At 35.7% G+C, this 13,980-nt stretch overlaps 1 protein-coding gene across 1 annotated transcript; it reads right to left on the bottom strand.

The window, feature by feature from the left end:
* Positions 1-421: 421 nt before the first annotated feature.
* On the bottom strand, positions 422-8,590 carry LOC107960815 (probable carboxylesterase 2). Its single transcript, XM_041094549.1, has 3 exons — positions 8,491-8,590; positions 8,178-8,355; positions 422-887 (listed from the first exon to the last, which is right to left on the bottom strand). Exons 1-3 carry the CDS (start codon positions 8,588-8,590, stop codon positions 422-424), a joined length of 744 nt encoding a protein of 247 aa, XP_040950483.1.
* Positions 8,591-13,980: the final 5,390 nt, after the last annotated feature.

Raw genomic sequence — 13,980 nt, 5'->3', positions numbered from 1 at the left:
TTTTTCTGAATGCTTTATGTTAAAAAATAATATTATAATAAAGCAGAGAAACCTAACAAATTAACGAGTACACAACTTTTAGATATTAACAACCAAAAATGAAAGTTCACAAACAAAAATTATAATTATAGGAATTGATTTAAGAAGTCACATTATTTAATAATTTTGTCAAATTAAGCTGGATTGTTTTGCAGAGATCCAAAGTGTTATTGAACAGTTTTAGGTTAGAGTGATCACATTACAACAAAAAGAAAAAATAAAGTAGAATCACATTGAATAAAGAAAACAAAGGGTTTTAAGAAAAGGTAAAATGGAAAAGAAATCTTTGACAAACACATGATACATTTCGGATGGAAAATGAAATTATTTTATTACAAAACAACCCCTTAGTTTTTCACTCAACAATGCCCTTCCCTAAACCTTAGTTGAGGAAAGCTGCCAAGCGCTTCATCAAACTCTTGGCCTTGTCACAATCAGGGTTAAATATATGGAACACATGATCCTCACCTTCATTCTCCATTATCTCTGCCTTCCCTCTCCACCCTGATTTCACCAATTTATCATAATAAAACCTCCATATATCTTTCAATATATCCTTATCTGCAATAGTAACAAGGATTCTGTGGCATGCCAACCCTACAAGATTCGAGGATCTATCCACAAACATGTTGATAAATGGATCATCACACTCTTTATCAGATGGACAAACGTATAACCACCACTTATCTACCAGTTCTTTCCTCAGCCTGTCAACAGTCTCTGATCCAATCGGGTTGGTTTTCCAAAAGTAAGGATGAATCATTCCAATGCCAAGAATCATGAAGCTTTGACCCAGATTCGATTTCTTGATCCGAAAAGCTAAGTGGAGTGCAATGTTTGCACCAGCACTGTCACCATTCAAAAACACCTACGTAGTCCTTGATCCAACCCTCATGGTGGTGGCCATCTTCTTACTTATGGGAAGCCACCCATTGAAGTGCAACCCATGAATCTTGATATGCGGTAAGAAGAGAGGGCTCAAGGACTAACCTATAGTCGATAGAATAGCTACTATATTGGCTTCGGCAACCAGCTTGTTGAGGTTGTTATGATAGTTTGGAAAAGCTGGTGAAGCTACGCAGGACGCTTTGCCTTGAAAGTACACTTCAAAGGGTAGCTTTTGATCTTTAAATAACAAAGTTGGGTCGGTAAATCCGTGCTAAGACGCCAGTTTGTGGTACGATAAGGATATCATTGGATAAAACGTTGGTTTGGAGATCAAGCTCGGGGGGAACTGTTGGAAAATATGAACATCGCATATATAATAAGGGTAATTACATGTTATTATTTATTATTATGGTAGGTTAACCCAAATTAAAAGTGACCTGATTTGGTTAAAGTTTTATTAGGCTTTAATTATTAAATAAAGTATGGGTCAAATATGTGTAGATACTTTAGTAATTGAGTTCTAATCAAATTCTAATTAATGATGGGCTAATTAGAATTTGATTAGAACTAATATGCCAATGTTGTAAATATTAGGGTTATGATCCCCAAATTATACACAAGATATCTTTTCTAATATCCCATCATTAGGAAAGACAGAACAGATATTCTCTGAATTTCTTATGTGCTAATTTGGAAGATCAAATCCCCAAGATCTAGTAAAACTTTAAGGAATTCATGGATTCAGGTACGCTTTCGCATGTAGTTTTGTTCTTGATTTATTCTTGATGATTTGACATGATAGATCCTGGTTTATTAAGTTTTATTTTAGATTTATTTTACAAATCTAACAAGTGGTATCCGAGTTTTGTCATGTTGAATTATTGAGAATGAATTGATTCTTTATTAATTTTGGATTAATTTGTTTTTCTTTTTAATTTTATGGATTTGATATTTTAATTATATATTATGTTGAATCTTTGAGAGTCTTGATAAATTTTTGGGTTTTGATTTTTTAAATAAAGTTTTAAGGTTTTATAAATATAATCTAGTTTAATATTTGCATATACTATTCAAAAGATGAAGGTTTATTTATTTATTTATAATCAATTGATAAAAATTGATTTGTGAGATTTCTTTCTCTTCTTTTCACACAATTATTTTATAAATTTTGGTTAAAGTTATTATTAAATTAAAGTTACAGACTTACAACTTCTTTCAATTATCTAATTACAATTGGGTTGTATAATTGATTTTGAAAGTTAATTCACTTGATAATCGAATAAATGAATGTTGTTAAGAATTTTTTTTTGCACTATTTGTTTTAAATGTTTTGTTTGTGGTTGAATGTATACAGAATTATCATCTTTTGTCTTTATGATGAATTATATTCACCATTGAATTCAATTCATATATACAGATGATTACTTTTGGTTTCTGCTATAATTATTTTATATTAGTTTTAGTCCTTATGGAATCTGACTAAAATTAATATATTTGAGATTTTTTTTAAATATGATGGCTATGAATTTTTTCATAAGTAATTGCGTATATAAAGAATTTTATATAATTGGGGATTCTTTTTATATTTAGTGGTTATGGATTTTTGTTTTAAGTTTTTGTGCGTATAAAAAAGTTTTATGATAATGTCTTTAATCATGAATATAAATTTGAGTTTGCATGAAATATGTAAGGCAAGCTAGAATTATTTTTATATTATTATAATTGTGTGTATATATATTATATGCATATCAATGATTTTGAGGATTAATGCATGATTATAGTTTGTGTGAATAGGTATTTATAACCATTATTCAATAAGATATCTTTTATAGTTTAATTGGTAAAATTAAGTTTTGATGGATGTCGTTGAAGTTGTTAATTTTTTTTGTTATTCAATTTTATGGGTGCTTTAGTGCAAATTCATATTAACTATATGTGTCGAAACCTCTTTTAAATTTGAGAGGGTATTTTGAAAATGGGAGTCGCCACCAACCTTTTTAGGTGTGATTGGATCACCTTATAAAATATTTTGGTCTACGAAATTATGAGAAAACGGGCTCTGGAGTCGGTTATGTGCGAAGAAGGGTTAGCACCCTCGCAACGCCCAAAATTGGTACCAAATTAAATAGTTTTGTCTTAATGTCAAAAACTTGAAAGAATTTAGAAATAAGATCTCTTTTTAGCCGAAATAATTTGAGTTGGAAAATTGAAATTCTTTCGTTCCAAAAGAATGCGAACATCACATCCAGCATGATTGGACACGATATTCCTAAACTTTTGTAACTAAAATCATCTCGTAATTTGCAAAATCTATTAAAAAGGATACTTTAGATATTTAGACAAACGGGAAATCGCAACCCAGCATGTTAGGGCACTATTTCCCCAATTCCTAAATACAAAAAACATTGCCTTATTTTTAAGATTCCTTTGGATTAAATGAAATATAAAATTTTCTAAAAAAATGATGATGCATTATACCTATTACAAAAGATCAATATTAGATTAATTAAACTACATACTTTAACATTTCATGCAAATATAATATAGAAAATGATAAATACGACATAAATCGCACAATATACTTTAACATTTCATGTACATATAATCACAAATAACATGAATACACATTATCATTTCATGCAAAATACAAAATGGCATAATAGTGAATATATCAATACAAATTAAACATATATAATAATATTTCATGCGAATATAGTATAGAAAATGTTAAATAATGACAAAAATCACGTAATACACATTAGCATTTCACGCAAGTATAATCACAAAAAAACAATGAGCATAATATAGATTAAATAACACATACATAATAGTATCTCATGCAAATATAACTTGAAGCAACATAAATAATCAATTTTTATGCAAATATGATAAACAAATAATATATAAAAATAACAAATAATTTATGAAATAAAAATTAACCTACTAAACAATAATAAATAAAAATAAACAAATTTTGAGTATATAAAATATAAGTCAAAGAAATAAAACATAGATGAAATATAAAAATGGTTAAAATAATAAATGAAAAATGAGAAATTTTTCAAATGATTAATATATAAAACATACTATATGATATGATGACTTAATATACTTATAATAATAATATGTTAAATAGGAACAAGATTTTATAACAAATTTAAAAACGTTAGATATTAAACATTATATATTTTATAAATATGCATATATTATTTAATAATAATTTCAAAAGTTTCTTAAAATATACATAATTTATGATAAAAAAAATATAAAAAAATAAGGAATAATATGCAATAAGATATATAACATATAATAGAATTTATAAAGAAAATATATAATAATATAAATAATATGACATATGTATTATTTAATAATAATTTTAAAAAATTAAAAAAAATTACAATTAATAAATAATAAAAGAATATATAATTTATAATAAAATAAAAATGTAAGGAATAATGTACGTAGTAAAATATATAATATAATAAAATTTATAAATAATATAATGAATAATTATATAAATAAATAAAAAATAAGATATATACTACTTATATATAACAAATATTTATAAAAATAAATAATATACATAGTATTTAAAATAAATTAAATATATAAAAAGGATTAAAATGAACTTTAATTAAAAAATCTTGGGTTAATTACAAATAAATAAAAATTTTGGGGCTTAATTGAAATGCGCATTAAAAAACTGGGGGACTCACTGGGCAATTAGCCCTAATTCCCCAAAACGACGTCGTTCTTCAGAATAGATTTTAATGGCCATTAGGACTAAATTGAACTAAATATAAAGGTTAGGGTCAATTTAAAATAAAAATAAAACAAAATTATAAATAATAAAAGAGGAGGATCAATTGGGCAATTAGCCCTTTAAACAAAAACGCGCGGATCCTTCTCGGATCTCGGGTCAACGCGCAGATCCTAGCCTTGGAATGACGCCGTTTTGAAGCTTATTGTTTTAAGCAAAACGACGCCGTTTTTATAAGGCTATAAAAGCCAAATATCAACCCTAAATTCATTTTGAAACTCGATTTAAAAAAAAACAAAAAAATCCTCTGCAAGAGGGTTTGGGAGCCGGCCCTCCGAGCTCTATCGAGCCTCCGACTAGGGCCTACACGCGCTTACGTGCCACCGTCAACTCCACCATATATGGTGGCCGGAGGCTAGAAAGCCTCATTTTTCCACGCAAATCCAACGGTACGTCCTTTTTCCTTCTATTTTTACGATATCAGTATGTATTTAGAGAGAAAAAAAAAATCACTTCGGTGCTCTTCGATCGACTGTTGGTCTCTTTTTATTATGTGTGTAAAATGTGTTCCTTTTTTGAATCTGTGTATATATTCCCAAAAAACGTAGTATTACAAAAGATCAAAAAGGGGTTTTTATAACCCTCTGTTACATTTTTAGGAAAAAAATCCTTTGATTTCTTTCCATATTTGTTTCTCTGGTTGCTGTGGTTCCTTCTTCTTTTGCAGGTACCAGCGAGGAGGCTAGTAATGAACGACACTGATGACGGCACACTGGCGTTGATTCGAGCATCGATCATGGTGTGATACGGAGCCTGGAATCACGGCACTGATGGTGGGTCACTACGAGATGAAAGGACGCGTCGGTTGGAGTACTTGCGGCGCCTAGGGTTTCTGAAACCTTAGGTCTGCAGTTCTTGTTTCACGGTTTGGGCCTCTTGGGCCCCGTTCATTTTTTGGGTTAAGGGTGTAATGGGGTAGTGGGTAATTTAGGCTAATTGGGTCTTGGGTCATCTGTTGGGTCTACCAATGTAAACGGGTTTGGGCTATCAGGCTAAGGGTTTTGGGTATAACCAGGTATAGGGCTAATGAATTTTGAGCCAGAACCTCAGAAATGCTCATCTGAATTGGTCTCACATCCTCTTGTTTATTTACTTTAATCATGGAAGCCAATGTTGCCAAAGCGTCCGCCATCTGATTTTCGTCCTGTGGGAGATAATTGAAGGTGATTTTATCAAACTCCTCAAGTAACTCCAATACTACCTTTTGATAATTAATCAATTTAGGGTCCCTTGTCTCCCATTCACCCCTAAGCTGGTATATTACCAATGCAGAGTCTCCATATACTTCCAAGGTTCTAATTTTCTGCTCTTTGGCTGCTCGAATCCCCATAATGTATGCTTCATATTTGGCCATGTTGTTCGTACAGTCAAAATCCAATTTACATGTAAATGGATAATGATCACCATTTGGGGATACCAAGACTGCCCCAATTCCATTTCCTACTGCGTTAGATGCGCCGTCAAAGTTCAGCTTCCAAGGATATTCTTCAATGTCTGCCACATACATCAACTCATCGTTAGGGAAATCAAAGCTCAATGGCTCATAATCTTCTGGAACCCTGTAGGCAGAAATTCTGCTATCGCGCTTCCTTTTTTATAGCCTTTTGACTCACGTAGACTATGTCAAATTTTGAAAGCAATATTTGCCACCTTGCCATTCTTCCATTTAGTGCTGTTGACTCCATCATGTATCTTAATGGATCAAGTTTTTAAATTAGCCAAGTCGTATGATATAACATATATTGCCTTAACCTTCGAGTCGTTTAGATTAAAGCACAACACAATTTCTCAATTGGCGAATATCTCATCTCACACTTTGTGAATTTCTTGCTGAAGTAGTATATTGCCTTCTCTTTTCTTCCTGACTTGTCATGTTGGCCAAGCACACATCCCATAGAATTACTAAACACTGATAAGTACAGAATTAATGGTCTATCTGGACTAGGCGGAGATAACACTGGAGCGGTTAACAAGTATTGCTTAACCTTATTAAAAGCATTCTGGCATTCCTCATCCCAAGTACATTGGTTGTGTTTTCTAAGCAGGCGAAATATAGGATCATATTTCTCGGTTAATTGTGAAATAAATCGAGCAATATAATTCAATCTTCCAAGAAAACCCCGAACTTCCTTCTAAGTACGTGGTGGAGGCAATTCTCGTATAGCTCTAACCTTGTCTTAGTCAACTTCTATTCCCTTTTCGATGACCACAAAGCCTAATAACTTCCCCGACCTAGCTCTGAAGATGCACTTTTCCTGATTAAGCTTCAACTGAAATTTCCTTAATCTCAGGAACAACTTCCTCAAAACTTCAATATGTTCCTTCTCTGTTCGAGATTTAGCAATCATGTCATCAACATACACCTCAATTTCTTTGTGCATCATATCGTGGAATAAAGTCATCATAGCCCTTTGGTATGTTGCCCTTACATTCTTCAACCCAAAGGTCATTACCTTGTAACAGAAGGTGCCCCACAATGTTATGAAGGTGGTTTTATCCATGTCTTCAGGATGCATCTTTATCTGATTGTACCCTGAGAAACCATCCATAAAGGAGAACAACGAATATCCAGCTGTATTGTCCACCAAAGTGTCCATGTGCGGTAAAGGAAAGTTGTCCTTTGGGCTGGCTTTATTCAGATCTCTATAATCAACACACATTCGTACCTTCCCATCCTTCTTAGGGACAGGTACAATGTTGGCACCCATTCTGAATACTTAACCTCTTGTAGGAATCCAGCATCAAACTGCTTTTTGACTTCATCTTTTATTTTCAGCACAATATCAGGCCTCATCCTTCGCAATTTTTGTTGGATTGGCTTGCAATCTTGTCTTATGGGGAGACGATGTACCACAGTATCAGTATTCAAACCCGGCATATCCTCATATGACCATGCAAAGATATCTTTGAATTCTCGTAGTAGCTCAACAAGGCTTTGTCTCGTTTCCTTAGCAATATGTATGCCAATTTTCACCTTATTCCCTTCCTCCAAGGCTACATTCTCTATTGCCTCTTTCTCACGGGGTAGGATTTGTTTCTCCTCTTATTTCACCATTCTCAATAGATCTGGAGACATATCATAGTCCCTGTCATCTTCAAAATCCTAAAGTTCTTCTAAACACGTCTTGCTCAAAAGAGAATTTAGGATTCGTAGTATCAGTGCTCATGTCATTGATATCTAAGGGCCTGCGGGGTACGAAAGAATGTACAAAGAATGAATGAATTTATTTATATGTTATGAATGAAATGGAAAATATTTGAAAGAATTTAAATGTCAAAAGAATATTGAACGGTATAAAAGAATATTCACTTGAATCGATAACAAAAGTTGTATTTTATTGAAATGTAAATATCTGAACATGAGCCTATTTTACAAATGAAATCTTACTATTTCTAGGCTTTAGAGCAATAAGAGTGTTCTGAAAATTACTCTGAAGAATCTTTAAAAACTACAGGAAGTTCTTCTGCAACCCAATTGTTTAAAGAGCTTCTCGGTTGATAAGGGCGAATGCCCTTAAGGTTTCCTCGTTCAGACTCTTCATCATACACAACATTGATGTGATAACCTCCTTTTTCGAGCAATTCTCTCTCAGGGTGAATCATCCCCCCTGATATAAAGGTTTGAGATATATGGGGGAATGTCATCAGTTCCCACTCTACCTCTCTTCCATCTAAACGCGCCCTTCTTCTCTGTTGGCGCTTCTCTATTTCTTTCCTCCCCTACTTGTAATCTGGCCTGAAACCCAAGCCAAAACGGTCTCTCTTCTCCTTTAGTTCAGGACCTTGAATCCCTCCTTGGAGATATCTTCCCAATCCTTTTCCTGGCAAGGCTCCTTTCCCCATTGTCATCTACAAACTCATTCTTGTGGTTCCGGATATCCTGGGCACCGGCACCTCATTCCCCTCTGAGATGAATGTTGCATTGACGAATTCTAATGAATGGAAAGAGCATTCAATGGCCTCCTCATTTTCTTCTACATAAGGTGCATCACTGGTAACTGTCGCTATAATTTCCTCCTTCGCATTTATGGTGACCAGCCGTCCATCGGCTACTAACTTCAATTTTTGGTACAAAGATGAGGGCACCGCTCCTGCCGAATGTATCCAAGGTCTCCCCAATAGGCAATTGTAAGAGGGCTTGATGTCCATTACTAAAAAGTCCACCTCATACGTGTTTGGCCCAATCATCAAAGGAATATCAATTCTTCCCATGACCTTTCTCTCCGTGCCATCAAATGCTCTCACTACATTATGGCATGTTTTCATGTGAGAACTGTCAATGGGTAATCTGTTTAATGTGGAGAGCGGCATGACATTTAAGGCTGACCCATTATCAATAAGCACACTCGGCAATGTATATCCTTTGCAAGAGTGGTAATGTGCAAAGCCTTAGCTAATCCCATACCTCCAGGTGGAATTTCATCATCGTTGAAATAAATGAAATTGTCAGCACTTATGTTACTAACCAATCGGTCCAACTTGTTGACGGATATATCATTAGTAACATAAGTCTCGTTGAGCACCTTCATAAATGCCTCACAATGTACCTCTGAACTCAGAAGCAAAGCCATTACTGATATACGAGCTGGTTGTTTGCGCAATTGCTAAACTACGCTGTACTCACTGTGTTTCAAGAATTTTAGAAATTCTCTAGCTTCTTCTTTATTCACTGGCTCATTAACTAGTAATTTAGTCCCCTTTCCTTTGTCAAAAGCTTTTGCTTTTACGGACGCTTTCTGCATCATAGCGCTTCCCACTTCGTGTATAAGAACCCTCACTTTGAGCCTCCTTAAAAGCACTAGCTATATCCGTTTTCTCCAGCATTGTCACATTGCAATTATAATTCCAAGGTACCTTCTTGTTATCCTTATAAGGAAAGGAAACAGGTTTATGAATAATGACTTTTGGTATCGTTGGTATTTCAACTTCATTATTTCTTGGTAAAGAAATAATGATCCTTGGCCGATTTTGATTCTTTGGTCCACCTTCTAATGTACATATACGTCCCTTGTATGAGCCAGCTTCATAAAATTCTAGCTCCTTGTTATCCATAAGGCTTTGTACCAAGGCCTTAAACTCGTCACACTCCTGGATCTCGTGCCCTTCTTCAGCATGGAACTCGCAGTAGTTCCTCATTCCTTTATTCCTTTCTTTAGAGATTATCATCTCTCTGTTCACCATTTCCTCCCAAATTGTTTTCATCGGTGTTCTCACCTCGATCACATCCTCTTTGATCTTTCTCATGTCAGTGTCCCCAATTGCATTTACCCCTTGATCACCATGATTTGGCAACGGGTTCTCTGTACTAGGGGTGTCATCAAATTTTACGACCCCCAGCTTGATTAGTCTTTCCACTGCCTTTTTAAAACTAGTGCAATTTTCAATTGAATACCCCGATATTCCCGCATGGTATTCACATTTGGCGTTTGCATCATACCATTTGGGATATGGGTGTTGTAATGGTTTCAAATGAAAAGGAGCTATTGCATGCGCATTGAATAAACTTTGATAAAGCTCCCGATACGTCACTAGGATAGGCGTAAATGAGACCTTTTCAAAATTTTATCTCGAACCAGATCCCTGCTTTTGAGAATCTTGTTGCCCCACTGTAGTTGCTCTGGGTTGACTGACCATAATTGCCTTCGAATTATAAGTATTCATATTGTTCACCTCATTATCTTTCCTTCTTGGGGCCGATCTTTTAGCAGCTTCCCCCTCTATCTTTCCACCCTTTATGGCAGTTTCAATCATTTCTCCGGCCATAACTATATCAGCAAAACTCTTGGTGGTACTTCCAATCATGTGAGTAATGAATGGGGCCTTCAAAGTGTTGATAAACAACATGGTAGTTTCCTTCTCTAAGAGCGGTGGTTAAACTTGCATGGCAACCTCCCTCCAACTCTGTGCATATTGCCTAAAGCTCTCATTAGGCTTCTTTTCCATATTTTGCAAAGTGATCCTATCAGGAGTCATGTCAGTCACGTGATTATATTGCTACATAAAGGCTTGCGCTAAGTCTCTCCAAGAACCGATCCTTGCACGACTCAGTTGATTATACCACCTAGCCGCTGCCCCAACCAAACTATCTTGAAAACAATGGATCAATAATTGATCATTGTTTACATAGCCAGTCATCCGTCTGCAGAACATGGTGATATGGGCTTCAGGGCAAGTAGTCCCATTGTACTTCTCGAATTCCGGCATTTTGAACTTGTGGGGAAGTACCAAATCTGGGACCAAACTCAAGTCCTTAGCATCAATTCTCTAACGATTATCAGCGTTTTCTAGTGCCTTAAATTTCTCTTCTAACCATCTGCAACGTTGCTCTAATTGCCATGATGATTCAAGTCTCATCTCTTCCTTCTCCGCTACATCTAAATCAGGGATGATTGTATTGGCAGGGTTATCTCCTGGGTTAAATCCTGAACCAGTTTGAAAATTCATGGGTATTCCAGCGTCAACTTGCCCATGTTAAGATCTTATTATGATGGACGGCCTTCGGGGATACGCCTCAGGTTGAGTTAGTACATGGGGTGGAGTAAAACCCGAAGGATGGTCCTCATTATCCTCTTCAGTGATAGTCATAGGGGTCTTTCCTTTATCTGTTGCCCCTTTCAGTAGCTGAGCCATTTCATCCATCATATTCCTTTGGGCCTCCAACATTTGATCTTTCATCTCCTGTTGAATTTTTGCCAATTGTTCTTGTAACTGCTCTTGCATTTCTTTCTGGATCTGCTTAAGTCTTTGATCCATATTCTTTGTCTTAGTGCGTGTACCGTAAGGATGTGTTGCTTTTAGATTTTCTTTTTCTCACTCTCTCTTTCTCCCTAATAATTTTAACTAATTAGGGTCTTTCTATAAATTTGAATGCATATGATACGATGATAGGCAAATACATGAGTGTAAAAGGATATCGATTCTGATTCAGTTTCTTTTAGAAAATGTTATTTAAGAAACAAAAATATTTAAACAAAACGGATTACAAATATGCCTTTGCCTTCAGGCCCAAAGTTTTAACCCTATCTAATAACAAAGCTAACTCTAGACCTCTATCTGACACTAACTCATATTTCGTACTCAATACATTAGCTCGTGCTGCCAAGTCTTGCAAATGATCAACAACCTCTCGAATCTGTACTATAGCTTCTCCCATGAGGTAGTCCCTATCTCTGACTTGATCCTGAAAATGGTGAAGCTCTCCCTTCCAATGTTCTTCTCTTGCCTCGAGCTGCTCAATCCGTAGCTCACAATCCTGTAGTGCTGCTTCCAACCCTCTAATATTGTGCTTCATTTCCTCGATCTTATCCAAGCTTGCCTTTAACTCGACCGCAGAGTTACCACTTTGGTGATAATGAAGAGATCGTCCAAGCTCAGTCACCTTAGTTTTTAATCCTTGATTCTCCTTCTCTAGGGCCTGATTACGCGCCTGCATTTCTTGGAACTTCTTCTCCCAATACTCAGCTTTGGCTCTTTCTTCTTGAACCTCTTATTGCCACTGCTCTGAAGACTTCCCCAATCCAGCTCTCTTCATTGATAACTGTATCCTCTTATATTGCGTCTTCAAGTCATCTCAGTCTTCCTCAATCTTTCTCTTTTCTTCCCTCTCTTTTTCGACCTTAATTCTATGAACATCGACGTCTAAACTTAGGTACATCTTCTCCTCTTCAAGCCTCTCTATCTTTCTCCCAACCTCCAAATTCTTTCTTTCGAACTCTTGCTTTATGACCTCTAACTCTGATGGAATCACTCGTAAACTCTCCTCCATCGATCGAGCAGCTCCCAAATTTGGCCTAGGGATGTTATCATTGATCCTCTTACCAAACCACCCTTTGTATTTAAGAGTTTTCGTCAGACCTTTAGTCAAAATCTTCACACAGCAAACGTTCTTCCAAGCCTCTGCAATTTCTCGCATCTTCTTCTTATAATGATCCCCTTTATACGAAAAATCACTCTGAGATAGCCCTTGTGTTGCTGGTATAAACTGCTCTGCCTTATATTGCCTTAGGACGAGTAATGGTGCATAACCAACAACTCCCCAAATTCCAGGAAGAGGTACCCAATTAAAACTTTCGCAACGATAAAGAATTTCGCTCGGAGTCATCCAAAGGGCTTTCCACATAACTTCTTCTTCTCGGAGGTTCTGAAGTATTTCTATCCACATTTCTTCTATAATGTCATCCCCCCTTGGTGTAGCTGCTGCTTCCCTTAAGGGAGAATAATCCTTAAAGAACACTCAGCAAGGAACCTTATCAACCCTCCAAAAATGACTATGGAACCATACTAACAACAATTGTGCACATCCAATGAATCTACCTTCCCCAGCTCTCTGACACGCACTCAAGGATCTAAACGTCTCGGCTAGTATTGCAGGCACAGGTGTGTTCTGTTTACTAATTCAATCGAATAAATCTGCAACTGCCTCATCTATGTGCCCCATAGCTTTTGGGAAAATCATCAATCCATACATACTTAAGGCCAAGACATCAAACTTCTTCTTCACATCTGGGTGTGCCAATATCAAATCCCTCAAACTTGCCCACGGAATGCATTTGCTATCACCCTTTTGTTGGATTCGAGCTGCAGCCCACTGTTCACTCACCCCTGTAATCATCATTAATTTCTTCACAAAAGTTAGGGGATTAGCAGCCCTAACATAGGCTTTGTTACCTTGAATTTTTGGACAGCGAAGTAAGGTCGTATATTCCTCCAAAGTAGGTACTAAGTCTACCTCTCCAAATGTAAAACAACTATAAGCAGGGTTCCAAAATTGTACCATGGCTCGAAACAAATGCTTATCCACCTTGATGTCTAGCAAATAGGGAAGATCTCCATAATTCTGGTAAAACAGCTGCTTAGCCTCATCATCCCATTGGGCCCAAATGTCCTTCAACTCCTGAAACTTATTCTGTGTTGAACTGATACGAGTGAAGTCCCACAACTCTGACGTATACCCCTCAGTGACACTATCTCCTTTCTCTAACTGGGTTTTCTCTAACCATGCACAGACAGAAGCATTGTCCTCCACTTTATCAAGATATTTGTTCCTCATTACAAAACTTTCTAATCTAGAAATCGAACCGTGAATCGACACCTTTAAATGTTGAGTGACATGTAATGATAGTAAAATAAAGTAAGTCAGTATCATATAAAAGTATTACAAACAAGTACTTATAAGGGTAGCTTACTAAAGACTATCACTATACTCCCTAGGGTAAGCACTTAAAGTTCACTAT

The sequence above is a fragment of the Gossypium hirsutum genome, chromosome A03 (genome assembly GCF_007990345.1).
Source record: "Gossypium hirsutum isolate 1008001.06 chromosome A03, Gossypium_hirsutum_v2.1, whole genome shotgun sequence".
Taxonomy (NCBI): Eukaryota; Viridiplantae; Streptophyta; class Magnoliopsida; order Malvales; family Malvaceae; genus Gossypium; species Gossypium hirsutum.
The sequence above is the reverse complement of the archived record's forward strand: the minus strand, read 5'-3'. Positions and strand labels throughout refer to the sequence as shown.